Source organism: Manis javanica, chromosome 5 (assembly GCF_040802235.1).
Source record: "Manis javanica isolate MJ-LG chromosome 5, MJ_LKY, whole genome shotgun sequence".
Classification (NCBI taxonomy): domain Eukaryota; kingdom Metazoa; phylum Chordata; class Mammalia; order Pholidota; family Manidae; genus Manis; species Manis javanica.
The window spans coordinates 107,094,745-107,107,648 of NC_133160.1; the positions used below are offsets into that span (position 1 = coordinate 107,094,745).

Below are 12,904 nucleotides of genomic sequence, written 5' to 3' on the forward strand. Positions count from 1 at the left end.
AAATTGAAGAAGAGTGAGGTGGTAGTCCTTTTGATCTCAAAACTTCTGATACATTGGGTTTAGGATTCTCTCTTCCATCAGGGAACCTTATTAGTGGAGTATGTGCTCAGATGCAGCACTCCTGTGGCCTGGCTCGAACACTCAGCTCTATTACATATTAGTATTTTATTTTTCCTCTCTATTCCCTTCATCTGGCCTGTAACCACATGCTTACATTGGTGAGGGAGGACGCTGCCTGCGGGGCTAGTTCTCAGGTCATTCCCAAGACCTTGAAGGGCAAACATTGATTATTTCTATCAGTGTGGTAAATTAGAATAATCTCTCTTAGTTTTAGAACTGTGTTGGTGCAGAGTAGGAGCTCAACAATACTTGAAAGCATTAATTAGTGAAAAATATAAGATTGCCTTAATACATATATATTTTTTACTCAGGTATGTTCTGACAGGTGGAGTACAAATAGCAGGGAAACACTTATTAAACAATGCTTTTCTTCCAAACTCTTAACCTCTGTTTAAAACTGTCTAGAAAAACTGGCATTATGTGGGTCTTGTATGGAACCAGGGTGATAATCTGTGCTTTTAAACATGCTGCAAATGGAGAGGAGCTTATAAAACACGTTATTCATTTTTAGGCTTCTTGGTCTTGGCATCCTAATATGTAAAATGGGTTGGGTGGAGGAGAGGCTAGATTAGGTGATCTTTAAATTCAGTGTCTTAGCAATAAATATACTAGTACTCACTGGCGATCAGGATGTTTTCCAATATATAAAAATTATATTGTTTTATACATAAATTACAGAAATGTTAGGAAGCAAATTATATAGGGCTTAAAAAATACTGGCAGCAAAGTATATGACAGTTCCTCTTCTCACAATACTCTTCAAATTCCTGTCTCTAACTCCCATCAAAACAACCTGCCAACCTGGCAACATAGTACTGGTATGTCTTGTCTGGCCCACAGTTAAGGGGTAAGATAACTAGTTTTTTTCCACTACTCCAATCAGTAAAATCTAAGCTTTCCAGCTATGTGACCTTGAACATGACATTTAACTGTTATTTTCTCATCTGCAAAATAAGGATAATAATATGACCTGCATTTACATATTGCTTATGTGCCAGTTGCAGTTTTATGTGCTTTACACCATACTTAATAGTTTTTACCTCTTCTTGTCATTGTAAAATTAAATGAGACACCCGTCCCCCAAAGCATTTAGTACATTGATTATATCAGAGTAAGCAGTACATCACCTATTTTTTCCCTGGGTATAAATTATAGAAACTCCAAAGTTTATAATATTTAAAATTGTCAGAATTAAAATCAGTTGTCTAGTAGTGAGGAACCCCTGTTTTAATCTTTTGTTGTTCACTATAGGTTACTAAATGAGTTTTAAAACTAACTAGATTTTAAATTCCCACTGAGAAAACAGAACTTGTGAAACTTGATTTCTGACTGTAAAGTGAATTGGATGCTTTATTAGAAATCTTTGTAATTTGAGGTTATTGGATGAATTATATCACACACACACACAAAAAGACTGTTAAGGTGGTAAAATAGGACAGGTGTTATGATCACAGAAATGGTACAGCTTCCCAATTTTCTGATCTTTAAAAAGATATTGCCTGTATAAGACAATGGTTTGGGTTTTTATTTCAAATGAAACTATGTAGAAGAGGTGAATGTGTATCTCTGGATGGTACTCATGTTAAGATTCTCATATTTCTAAGGAACTATTAAGGTCAAGGTAATTTCTGAATAAGGAGTAAGATGATAGGGATTTAATCAGGGCCATAAATGTATTAAGTTAAGACTTAAATAGCATTTACCATGTGGTATTATTACTAGCTCCATCCTACAGGTTTGGAAACTGGCACAGTCTAACCATCCAAAGTCACCTGGATGGCCTATAGCAGAGTAGAGAGTTGAACATTGGCAGCCTGATCCAGTGTTCTTGGGTTTGTGCTCTTTAATCTTAACAAAGAGCAGAGAGGCTGGGGAAGCAGTTGGAGTAGTGGAAGAAAACAAAAAGGAATTAGAGAAATGAAGAGGTATAAAGACAAAAGAATCAAGGGACAGGAAAATACATCAAACTCCCTTTTCCTCCAGTCCTCCAACCACTAGAGAATGCTCCCATAATAGTTGTAGAACTCTATAATTACATGTAATAATTTATTGGTACCTGCTGGGGATGGGAGAAGAAGGTCAGGTTGGTATTACATTTGCACTTAAAAGAATGATGATGATTGAAAGGAGAATTGCCACAGCAATGATTATAATCTTTCTGAAGTGTTACCACCATATTCTCCTAGAAGTCTTTCTTGTTTTGGGGGATTCTTTGGCCTGAAATAAAAATAAACACATTTAATGGTATCTTTATATCTCTGGATTAATAGGCACACTCCAATACTTATATAGCTATCTGAAAGGGTTTTGATCAATTCCAGAAAGTCTCAATACATCTTCATAGCATTTTTTTTTTGGCCTCTCTAAAATGTTTAATCTCATGTCAGTATAATTCACAGGGGAGAAACAATTCAGTTCTTTCTTGTGTGCATGGTAAAACACACATACCATAAAATTTACCATTTTAACTATTTTTAAGTATACAATTCAGTGACATTAAATACACTCACAGTGTTGTGTAACTATCGCCATTATTACCAGGATTTTTTCATCATCCTGAGCAAAATACAATCTATATTTTCATATTTTAAAATTATAGTAAGAACACTGGTACAATTACAAATTCCAGTCAGTTGGGAAACTTCTCCCTTAATAGGTTGGTACCTTCCTAAACTCTCTATTAGCAAACATGTTTATGCCAGAACTCTGGAAGCATTCACAGATGTAGGTAAAGGGTTTTCAGATGTTAATGATTTATAAGTCTTAGAACTAGAATCTGAATCTATCATTCCTAATTCTTTAAAAAATTTTAACAAATGTACATCACAGTGGTTCAACAGTCCCCTGCCCACTCCCTTCCCTGTTAACCACTAGTCACTTCTCAGTGTCTGCATTTAATGCTGCTTTGTTCCTTCTGTTTTGCTTTGCTTTTATATTTCAGGAATAAGTGAAATATGGTATCTCTTTCTACGCCTAGCTTATTTCACTTGAGCATACCCTCTCTATCCATCCGTGTTGTTGAAAATGGCAGGATTTCTTTTCTTTTTCTTAAAAGTTGTCTATTTCTTTTAGGTTGTCCAATTTATTGGCATATAATCTTTCATAGTATTCTCTAATAACTTTCTGCTGTATTCGTTGTGATTATTTCTTCATTTCTGATTCTGCTTATGTATGCACACTCTCTTTTTTTTTCTGGATAAGTCTGGCTAGGGATTTATCTATTTTCTTTATTTTCTCAAAGAACCAGCTCCTGGTTTCATTGATTTTTTTCTATTGTTTTATTCTTCTCTATTTTATTTCTGCTCTGATCTTTATTATGTCCCTCCTACTGACTTTGGTTTTCATTTGTTCTTCTTTTTATAGTTTCTTTGTGAGTTTAGACTTTTTTATTTGTTTATTTGGGATTATTGTTTCTTGAGGTAAGCCTATATTGCTATGCACTTTCCTCTTAGAACTGTCTTCACTGCATCCCACAGATTTTGGGCTGTTGTGTTGTTTTCATTTGTTTCCATGTATTGCTTGATTTCTGTTCAAATTTGTTCATTGATCCATTGGTTATTTAGAAGCATGTAGGTTAACCTCCATGTGTTTGTAAGTCTTTTTGTTTTCTTTGTGTAATTTAATTCTAGTTTTATACTACTGTGGTCTGAGAAGCTGCTTGATACTATTTCAATCTTTTTAAATTTATTGAGGCTCTTCAGAAGTGACCTAGTAGAGATCTGTTCTGGAGAGTGTTCCATGTACATTTGAGAAAAATGTGTATCCTGTTGCTTTTGGGTGGAATGTCTGGATATGTTATGTTAAGTAGATATGTTAAGCCCATCTGATCTAATGTATTGTCCAGTGCCTCTGTTTCCTTATTTATTTTCTGTCTGGTTGATCTATTGATGTGAGTGTTGTGTTAATGTCTCCTGATATGAATGAGTTGGAATCTATTTCCCCCTTTAATTCTGTTAGTATTTGTTTTGCATATTTTGGTGCTCCTATATTGATTGCATAGATATTTATAATGGTTATATCCTCTGTTGACTGACCCCTTTATCATTATGTAATGTCCTTCTTTGTCTCTTGTTGCTTTGTTTTGAAATCTATTTTGTCTGATATAAGTACTACTACTCCTGTTTTTTTCTCTTATTTGCATGAAATATCTTTTTTCATCCCTTCACTTTTAGTCTGTGTATGTCTGGGCCTGAAATAAGTCTTTTGTAGACATATACATGGGTCTCGTTTCCTTATCCATTCTGCTACTCTGTGTCATTTGATTGGTGCATGTAAGGTGATTATTGATAGATAAGGACTTACTGCCATTTTATTAATTGTTTTCTGCTGGTTTTTATATCTCCTCTTTTTCCTTTCTTCCTCTCTTATTTTCTTCTTTTGTTGTTGATGGTTTTCTTTAATGTTGTAATTGGATTTCTCTTTTTAAAATTAATTTTTGTGTGTGTGTATTTATTGTGGGCTTTAGTTTGGTGGTTACAAAGGTTCAAGGGTAGCTTCTTTATTATATAATAGTCTATCTTAAACTGATGATTACCCTATTTCAAACGCAATCTAAAGGTACAGTTTTTCCTCCTACTTCCTCCTCCCATATTTTTTGTATTAGATGTCATAGTCTGCATTTTTTTGTGTATCCCTTGACTGATTTTGTGTATAATTTATTTTGCTTCTTTTGTTTTAATTTCTTACTTACCTGGTAATTAGTTGGCCTATCACCTTTACTGTGGGTTTATTTTCACTGGTAAAAGCTATTTAACTTTAGGATCATTTCCATCTACAGCAAGCCCTTTAACATATCATGTAAGACTGGCTTAGTGGTGGTAAATTCCTTCAACTTTTGTTTATCTGGAAATTCTTTAATCCCTGTTTCAAATTTAAATGATAATCTTGCTAGGTGGAGGATTCTTGGTTGGAGGGTACTTTTGTTTCATGAGATTAAATATATCGTGCCAATCCTTTCTGGCCTGAAGAGTTTCTGTTGAGAAGTGTGCTGATAGCCTTATGGGATTTCCTTTATAAGTACTCTTTTTTCTCTGTCTGCTTTCAACACTTTCTCCTTATCCTTGATCTTTGCCATTTTAATTATTATATGTCTTAGTGTTGTCTTGCTGGGGTTCCTTTTGTTAGGGGATCTCTGTGCTTCCATGACCTGAGTGTCTATTACCTTCCCCAAATTGGGGAAGTTTTCAAAAATTATTTCCTTAAAGAGACTTTCTGTTCCTTTGTCTTTCTTTTCTCCTTCTGGTACCCCTATTATGAGAATAGTGTTTCATTTGGATTGGTCACATAGCTCTCTTACCATTCTTTTATTCCTAGAGATCCTTTTTTCCTGTCTGTTCCTCAGCTTCTTTGTTTTCCTGTTCTCTAATGTCTATTTCATTTACTGTGCCCTCTACATGATCTAGTCTACTTTTAAATCTCTCCATTGTATATTATTTCAGATACTGTATTTTTCAGCTCTGGGTGACTTTTTCAGGTTTTCATATCTTCTCATTGAGATCTTGAATACTTTTAGTCTGTAAATCTGTGAGCATGTTTATGACTTTTATTTTGAAATCGTTATCAAGAAGACTGGTGATCTCTGTTTCATTTAGCTGTCTTTCTGGGGTTCTGTCTTGTAGTTTTGCTTGGATTGAATTCCTCTGCCTGCTAATTTTGTCAGGGTTTCTGTGTTGCTTCCTTTGTATTAGATGTCTTTGGCAGGCTTTCTGGTCTGAAGAGTAACAGCTTTGTGAAGAAGGTGCCCTGTATTTCCCAGAAGCTCAAGATTCTTTACTCTCTAGAGCCTGGTTCTATTTTGTAGGGGCCGCAGTTGTTGGCATGTCATGGGTTGGGGCACCCTTTTGTCTGGCTTTTGTAGTGGTCTAAATCTGGGGAGGCAGTTTGCTTGAGCTGCTGCCTTTGTGATCAGCTCAGGAATCTCTGTTGAGCTTGCTATAGTCTGGGCCTCCCTCTTCCTGGCCTGCAGTAATGGTGGGGTTGCAGGATTAATGGGGTAGGCAGACTGATGTGCCCCAGCTGGACACACAGCACTGGGTTTGGACACCCACCAGGAGGAAGGAGCTCCCAGGGATGGCTCCTCTAGGCACCTCTCTGGTTGGGCTGAAATGGAGTCAATCAACCTGGAAGAGTCTCCCTCCACCTTCCAGGCAGCTAAGCCTGCTGCTGCTGCTGGGCCAACTGGGTTAGTTCCCAGCAGCACGCAGGGAGGTGCTTTGGGGCTGCTTTGTCAGCAAGGGGGATGGAGCATCTAGAGCTCCTGAGAGTTCCTCACCCTTTTCTGTGTATTCAGCTCTACTTAATAAGCTTTACTAATTTTGTTACTTTGAACAAGTTACTAACTCTTTGAGCCTCAGTTTCCTCATTTTCACTTCACAATTTTACTTAAATGCCACTATCTCCTATCTCTAGACCTATTCCCCTTTAGTATGTTGTTTACCCCCAATGTACTTACCTCTTATCTAACATTATGTAAATTTTACTTATTTATTTTTAAGAATGAAGCTCCAGGAAGGCAGGTACTTTTGTTTCACTCAGTGCTATATTCCCAACAGTGCATGGCATAGAGCAGGTGTTCAATTAATATTTATTGAGTGAATAAATACATCTATTTATTAGATAGGGATAATGGTGTCTGCTGTATGATAGCTCAGATTATGGAGATTGAGATAGTTAATATGGTGTATATATACTGCCATATAAGAATAAATTATGCCATTATAATTACTATTTTTGACTGAGATGGATTTTATTAAGTGCAGGTAAAAAAGTTTCACGTCTTAACCTTACTAAACCTAAATAAAATAGTTCACTTTTATTAGCATGCAAAAAATAAAGAATTAAATGTCCAGTGGGAAGAAAATGAAACAAGAACACACAAATTGTAAAATCCCCCCCTTTTTCTCACTGCAGAAAAAAGTTTTATCTTCATTTAGTTCACTCCTTTTTGTTTTTAAAGCATACATAACTGTTTCTCATATAGCCATGATACCAATAAATTACTTGATGCTTACATGGACTTCTGCAGTCCGCCTCCTGGATAAGAAGTAAAACTATTTGTAACATATTTCAATAAACTTTCTGCATGCATCAAATCAGCCTTCTTATTCTCAGTATATATGCTATTCCAAAAGCAAAGTCAAGGTACATAATAACCATGTATGCTATAAATGGTATGGGTCCTGGTATGCTACTCAGGTGGCCTCATGATTCTACTCTATGACATATGGGAGCCCCAGGTTTATATAGCCAACAATAATGTATACTTTCCAGGATGCTGTAATTTATTAAATTCTTTAAAGGCCAGTACTGTATGACATACATGTACTTTTGCATAATAATATGTAATATTCATAATCTTGTGGGAGTATTCCTATTTTACAGTATTGAAGAAAATGAGGCTCAGAAAACTTTAAGTTACTTGCCTAGAGTCCTATAGCTAGTAAGTGGGGCTGGAATTCAAATCTAGGATTGCATGACTCTATATTGCTTTGTGTAGAACTATTTAATGTATAAACTGACTTTATGTTCTTTTCTCTTTTATCTTCTCTTTTATTAATGTAGTATGAGTAAAAACAGTATTCTTCTTCCCTACTTTTTTCCAACCCTGATAATATTTTTCAGAGATAATCACAATGAGCTCTTTTTGTCAGTTTTGTTTGTTGCTATTTCCCTATTACCTGGAATAGTGTTTCCAAACTGGAGGTGGTATGACAGTGTGTGGAGACATTTTTTGTCATGACTGGCAGTGCTTCTACTGGCATCTAATAGACAGAAGCCAGGGATGCTGTTGAGCATCCTACAAGGCACAGGACAGTTGTCTTCCTCACATCCCACTCACCCCAACAATAACAGCCTGGTCCAAAGTGTGCTGAGGCTGAGAAACCCAGACTCCACAAACTGTGACATATGTAGTGCTTGCTCAATAAATATTGGATGTGCCTCATTTAGCTGTTAATTTTTTCCTGGTGTTTGTTTTCCTCTGCATTACTAGAATGCATATGCATTTGCTGATTTTTCTGTTTCCAACGTGGAAAAGAGGGCAAAACTCTTACCATGCTCTCAAATCCTTCTTTCGCACATACACACCTTTCTCTTCCCTATCCTCTCTTTTTGTTTAACTTAAACTGTAAATATTTGCTGAGCCATGAAGTGCATTTGATTATATTGAGTTTAATGTGTAATTAACTTCCTGGTTTCTGTGAAACTAATAATAGGTATATAGTAAAACAAAATGTTTTCATTTGTTAGTTTTTAATCTACTAATCAGTGATTCATTCCTAAACTCTCCAAAGGAGCTAAAAAATATCCTCCTTTTGTCTGCTCCTGTGTTGGATCCTCCTGCTTTATCCTGAAGAAGTTCCTCATGGACTCTTTGACCTGCTCCTATCTGGTTTGGTTGGGTTTCTAGGTTTGTTATATAGCTTTAACCCTGAGATTTTTCTCACCAGTATCCCAGGAATGTCCCTCTCATGTTGGGCCTTCTGTTTTCTCAACCTTATGTCTATCCCTTTCTTGATTTATTCCCTCCCAGTGGTGAAAAAATCCGCCAAAAAATTGCCTTAGGAAGTGTGAGTAGGAGATACATTTCTGAGAACTTACATGCCTACAAATGTCTATTCTACCCTTACAATGAATTGGTAATTTGGGTATAGAAATCTAGTGTGACAATCATTTTCACTCAGTTTTGAAAGCATTCCTCAATTTTTCCTTAGCACCCATATGCTGCTATTGAGAAACTGGTGCTATTTCAATTAAAATGTCTTCGTTTTCTCTCTCTGAAATCCTTTAGAATCTTCTCTTCCTTTTTAGTGTTCTGTAATTTCAAGATGCTCTGGTATGGTCCTTATTTTTGATCATTGAATCTGGGAACTGATTGAGTTCTAGGAATTTTTCTTGTATGACCCTGATTTTCTTCCCTCTGATTCCTTCATTTTCTCTCTCTGAACCCCTGTTACTCGTATGTTGATCTCTTAGACTTACCTGCTTTCTTATTTTTCCTTTTTGTCTACTTTCTGAAATAATAGCTATTTCATAATAATTCTATTTAATTTTTAATTTTTACTATTATTTTAATTTCCAAAAGATTTTTTTTGTTCAATGAATAAACTTTTATACAGCTTTCTGTTCTTGTTTCAGGTATGTATTATCTCCTAATATTTCTCTGAATATATTAGAGTTTGTTTTTTTATCTTTTGCTTCTGCATTAGGTTTTGAGTTCCTTTTTTCCTTTTGTTTATTTATAGAGACTTTCCTCAAATGTCTCATGATCTGTGTTGTTGATTTACTAAAATGGTAATTGGAAACTAAGTATGAGTGAGTGAGGGCTGTCATTTGGTAGGCTTCACTGCAGGATAATCTGGTGTGGACCCAAACATTTCTTCGGGGAATACCTCAATAAGTGTAGGGTCAGCATCTGTAGGTTTTTTTTTCTCTTGGTTGAGTCAGTTTTCCTAAAGAGGAATCATCTCATCTTGACTGGGAGATTGGGAAGTGGTCACCATATTCAGGATAAGATTTTTCACTTAGTTTATCTGATTTTCATACAATAGTCACTCTGGCCTCAAATGCTTCTGATATCTGACTTTAGAACCTCTCTGGTCTATTGTCTTTATTTTCCTTTATCCAGGAAAAGGAGAGGAAACAATGTGGCTGTAAAAAGTAAGAAAGGGGCTCTACAGGTAGTACGTTCCTTTTAGACTTGATACCCAGTTTCTTCTTTCTAGATCCCTACTACATGTCTACTTTTAGAAGTACTATGTTTCTCTAATTTCTCATCCTTTCCAAGGTTCTATGTCCTGGATCAGTTTGTATCTTAACATCTTCTCCAGCTGCAAATGTATGTTTGAAATATTACTGCTCTACTGAGACTAGTAAGTACTCCTAATCCATTTTCTACGTTCCAAATTGTTGACATTTCTTATCTGTTGTATTTTCTGTTGTTTTTCTTTTATCCGAGTGGTTTATAGTTAAAATCTCTAATTATTGTTTTATTTATCATTTCACTGGAGTTTTGAGAGTATACCAAGATAAATGTGTATGTTTAATCTGCCAAGTTAAAAATCCATGACCCATATTTATCTGTAGGCAGACTGACAGAAAGCTTCTTGGCCTACATTTTTGTTAAAAAAAAAAAATCTGCTCATTAGTGATTTTACAGCATCTTACTACGCTGATGGACAGTGACTGTGAAGGAGTATGTGGGGGGACTTGGTGAAGGGGGTAGCCTAGTAAACATAATGTTCTTCATGTAATTGTAGATTAATGATACCAAAATAAAAAAATTAAAAAAAAATCTGCTTTTAAAGAACTTTCAGTAGAGTCTTTTACAAAAAGATTCAGGGAAAAGAGAGAGAAAAAAACTAATTAAGCTAGGCAAAAATAGAGGGTTTAGTGAGAATGATTATATACTTTGTTAAAATAATGTGATAAAAATTGTAAACTACTTCAGTCAAATTTAATTTTTTATTGAGCTGCTTCTACTCAACTGGTTTCAAACAGGTGGTTATTTTTCCCCATGATATCATGAAAATACAATGTATATAAAAAAGTGGGATTTCCATGTTATCTTCTGTCTGCTACTCCTATAGCTTTTCTTCTTCCTTCCTAATTACAACCCTTAAATAGAATTCGTGCCTCATATCGAATTTACCGAGTATCATAATTCTTCCAAGTGGTAAAGATACCTCAAGACAAATACTGGGCATAAAAGCCACAGGGCATAAATCTGCAAAGAAGTAAAAAGCTAACCTTTTCAAACAATATTGCCTCTCTCTCACTTACCAACTTTACATTTCCCCGTATGGCCCTGGACGATAACTGGTTAGCCAGAGATGGGTAAGATTCCTCAAGGGAGGAACAACCTAAGACAGGCACAGTCGCAGGGGGGCCATCAGGTGAGAAATTGGGGATCAACAGAGGTGAGGCTTAGAACCTCACCCCCCCGGTTTTGAGAGAAATCTTCTGCATCCGTGGATGTTTTATTGCCCCTGTCAAGCTTGGATTAACACTTAGTCTACAGGCACACACCTGATCATCTAAATTTGCTCTCTTACAGCGCTAAACTATGTTTTCTACCTTTATCTTGCATCTACCTACCACTTCAGCATTTTATTTAAAAAATTATAATAATAATAAGAGAGAAATGTGGGATTCACATATAAATCAAGTATAAAAATCAAACGAATATTCATATTTGACCTGATTGTTTATAGTTCATAATGTGTGATCAAAACTGATCTCTGTGATGACTGCCCTTGTACTGTTCACCATGTAAGAACTTGTTCACCATGTAAGAACTTGTTTGTTATGCTTCAGAAGATTGGAGACTGATGAGAATTAGGCTCAGGGTGGATTAATGATTGTACATTGAGCATTGAGTCCCCTATACAGAATTTTATTGTTGTTAATAACCATTTGATCAATAAATATGAGAGATGCCCTCTCAAAAAAAAAAATCGATCTGGTGATATGGCATATTATGTAACCCCATAAAATGCTATTACTATACTCAGAAATGCTAGATTTAAAAAATTGATAATTATTAGCAAACTTTTAAATGTATAGCTGAACTTGGAAGAAAGTAAGAGTAAGGCCTGGTGCAGGAACCTAAGAAAGAAGTGAGAAGTTGAACAGATGATGCAACCCCTTTGGATGTGAGGGGTGGTGTTTTGGCCTGTCATCAGGGTATAGGATTTTAGTGCTCAGAGTGACAGCAGTCTAAGCCTTGGGCTCACATGTGGAGAACAGTGGAATTCTACTGAATCCTGTTAATTAGGCTCAAGGCTTTGGAGTCTTCCTTGAGTCTCTCACCACACATGCCATCTTTCAGCAATTCCAATTCACTCCAGATAGATCCAGAATCCAACCACTTCTCCCCACCTATACTGCAGTAAATATTCATTTAGTGTTGCCTATACCTTTACCACTTTCTTTGCTCTTTATTTCTTGCTGAAATGTAGACTTTTCATCTGAGATCATTTTCCACCTACCTGAAATATTTTAGAATTTCCTTCAGTGAAGATGTGATAGCCAGCTATGCACTAAAGAATTGAGCTTCCTTTCCATAATGTGGGCTTATTGCTGGCAAGAGAGTCTCCAACCACAAACCACATTTCCCAGGCCCCTCATCCACCCCGTGCTGTGTTCCTTTCTACTTGCACCTATGCAAAGATATAAAACTAATTCTTACCAATAGATTGTGAGTAGAAGTGATGTGTGTCATTACGGGGTTGAAACAGTAATAAGCAAGTGTGCTTACTCCATTCCCTATTTAACCAGGTGCCACTGAATTTGAAGACTGAAGCCCAAGGCAGTGGGAGAATCACAAAATGGAAAAAGTTTCGGTTGTTCCTGGATGACCAAATGAAAATCTGCCCAATGAAAACTGTCTCAGACTTTTATAAAATCAAGAAATAAGCCTCTTTGAGGTATATTCATAGAGGCAGTGTTTTTCTAACTAATATTGAATTTGGTAGTAGGAGGAGATATTGTTATTACAAAACTCTAGAACAATGGCTTAACCATTAGGTGGTAGGCATGAAGAAACTGATATTAGAAGCTGGAAAGATAAAGACTTGTGCAGGGTAAAATGTTTGCTAAAACTATCACCAGTGATAACTTGGAAGGCACACAAAGTGTCTATTGAGTCTGTCGCTTTAGAAGAAAAAGTTAGAAAAAAAATGGTAGTAGTGTTGGTTCTTGTTACTGGCTGCATTTAGCAAGGCAATAATTGGCTGCATTGCATGAAAAAATGAAAATAGGGTGCAGAAATGTTGAACATTGAAAG

The 12,904-nt window shown here is 35.9% G+C and overlaps 1 protein-coding gene across 3 annotated transcripts in view; it reads right to left on the reverse strand.

Annotated features, from left to right (window-relative positions):
- Window positions 1-12,904, reverse strand: part of LOC118972938 (uncharacterized) — a 61,310-nt gene that overhangs the window by 2,407 nt on the left and 45,999 nt on the right. For 2 of the 3 annotated variants that reach the window (XR_012131699.1, XR_005062090.2), the window contains one exon: window positions 2,177-2,337. Coding sequence is in view for 1 of the 3 variants with exons in the window: in XM_037021194.2 (XP_036877089.1) it covers window positions 2,287-2,337 (51 nt within the window). In the remaining 2 variants the exon portion in view is untranslated. Of the gene's footprint in view, window positions 1-2; window positions 2,338-12,904 lie in introns of those variants that run through there. The other variant, XM_037021194.2, reaches the window with a different exon arrangement.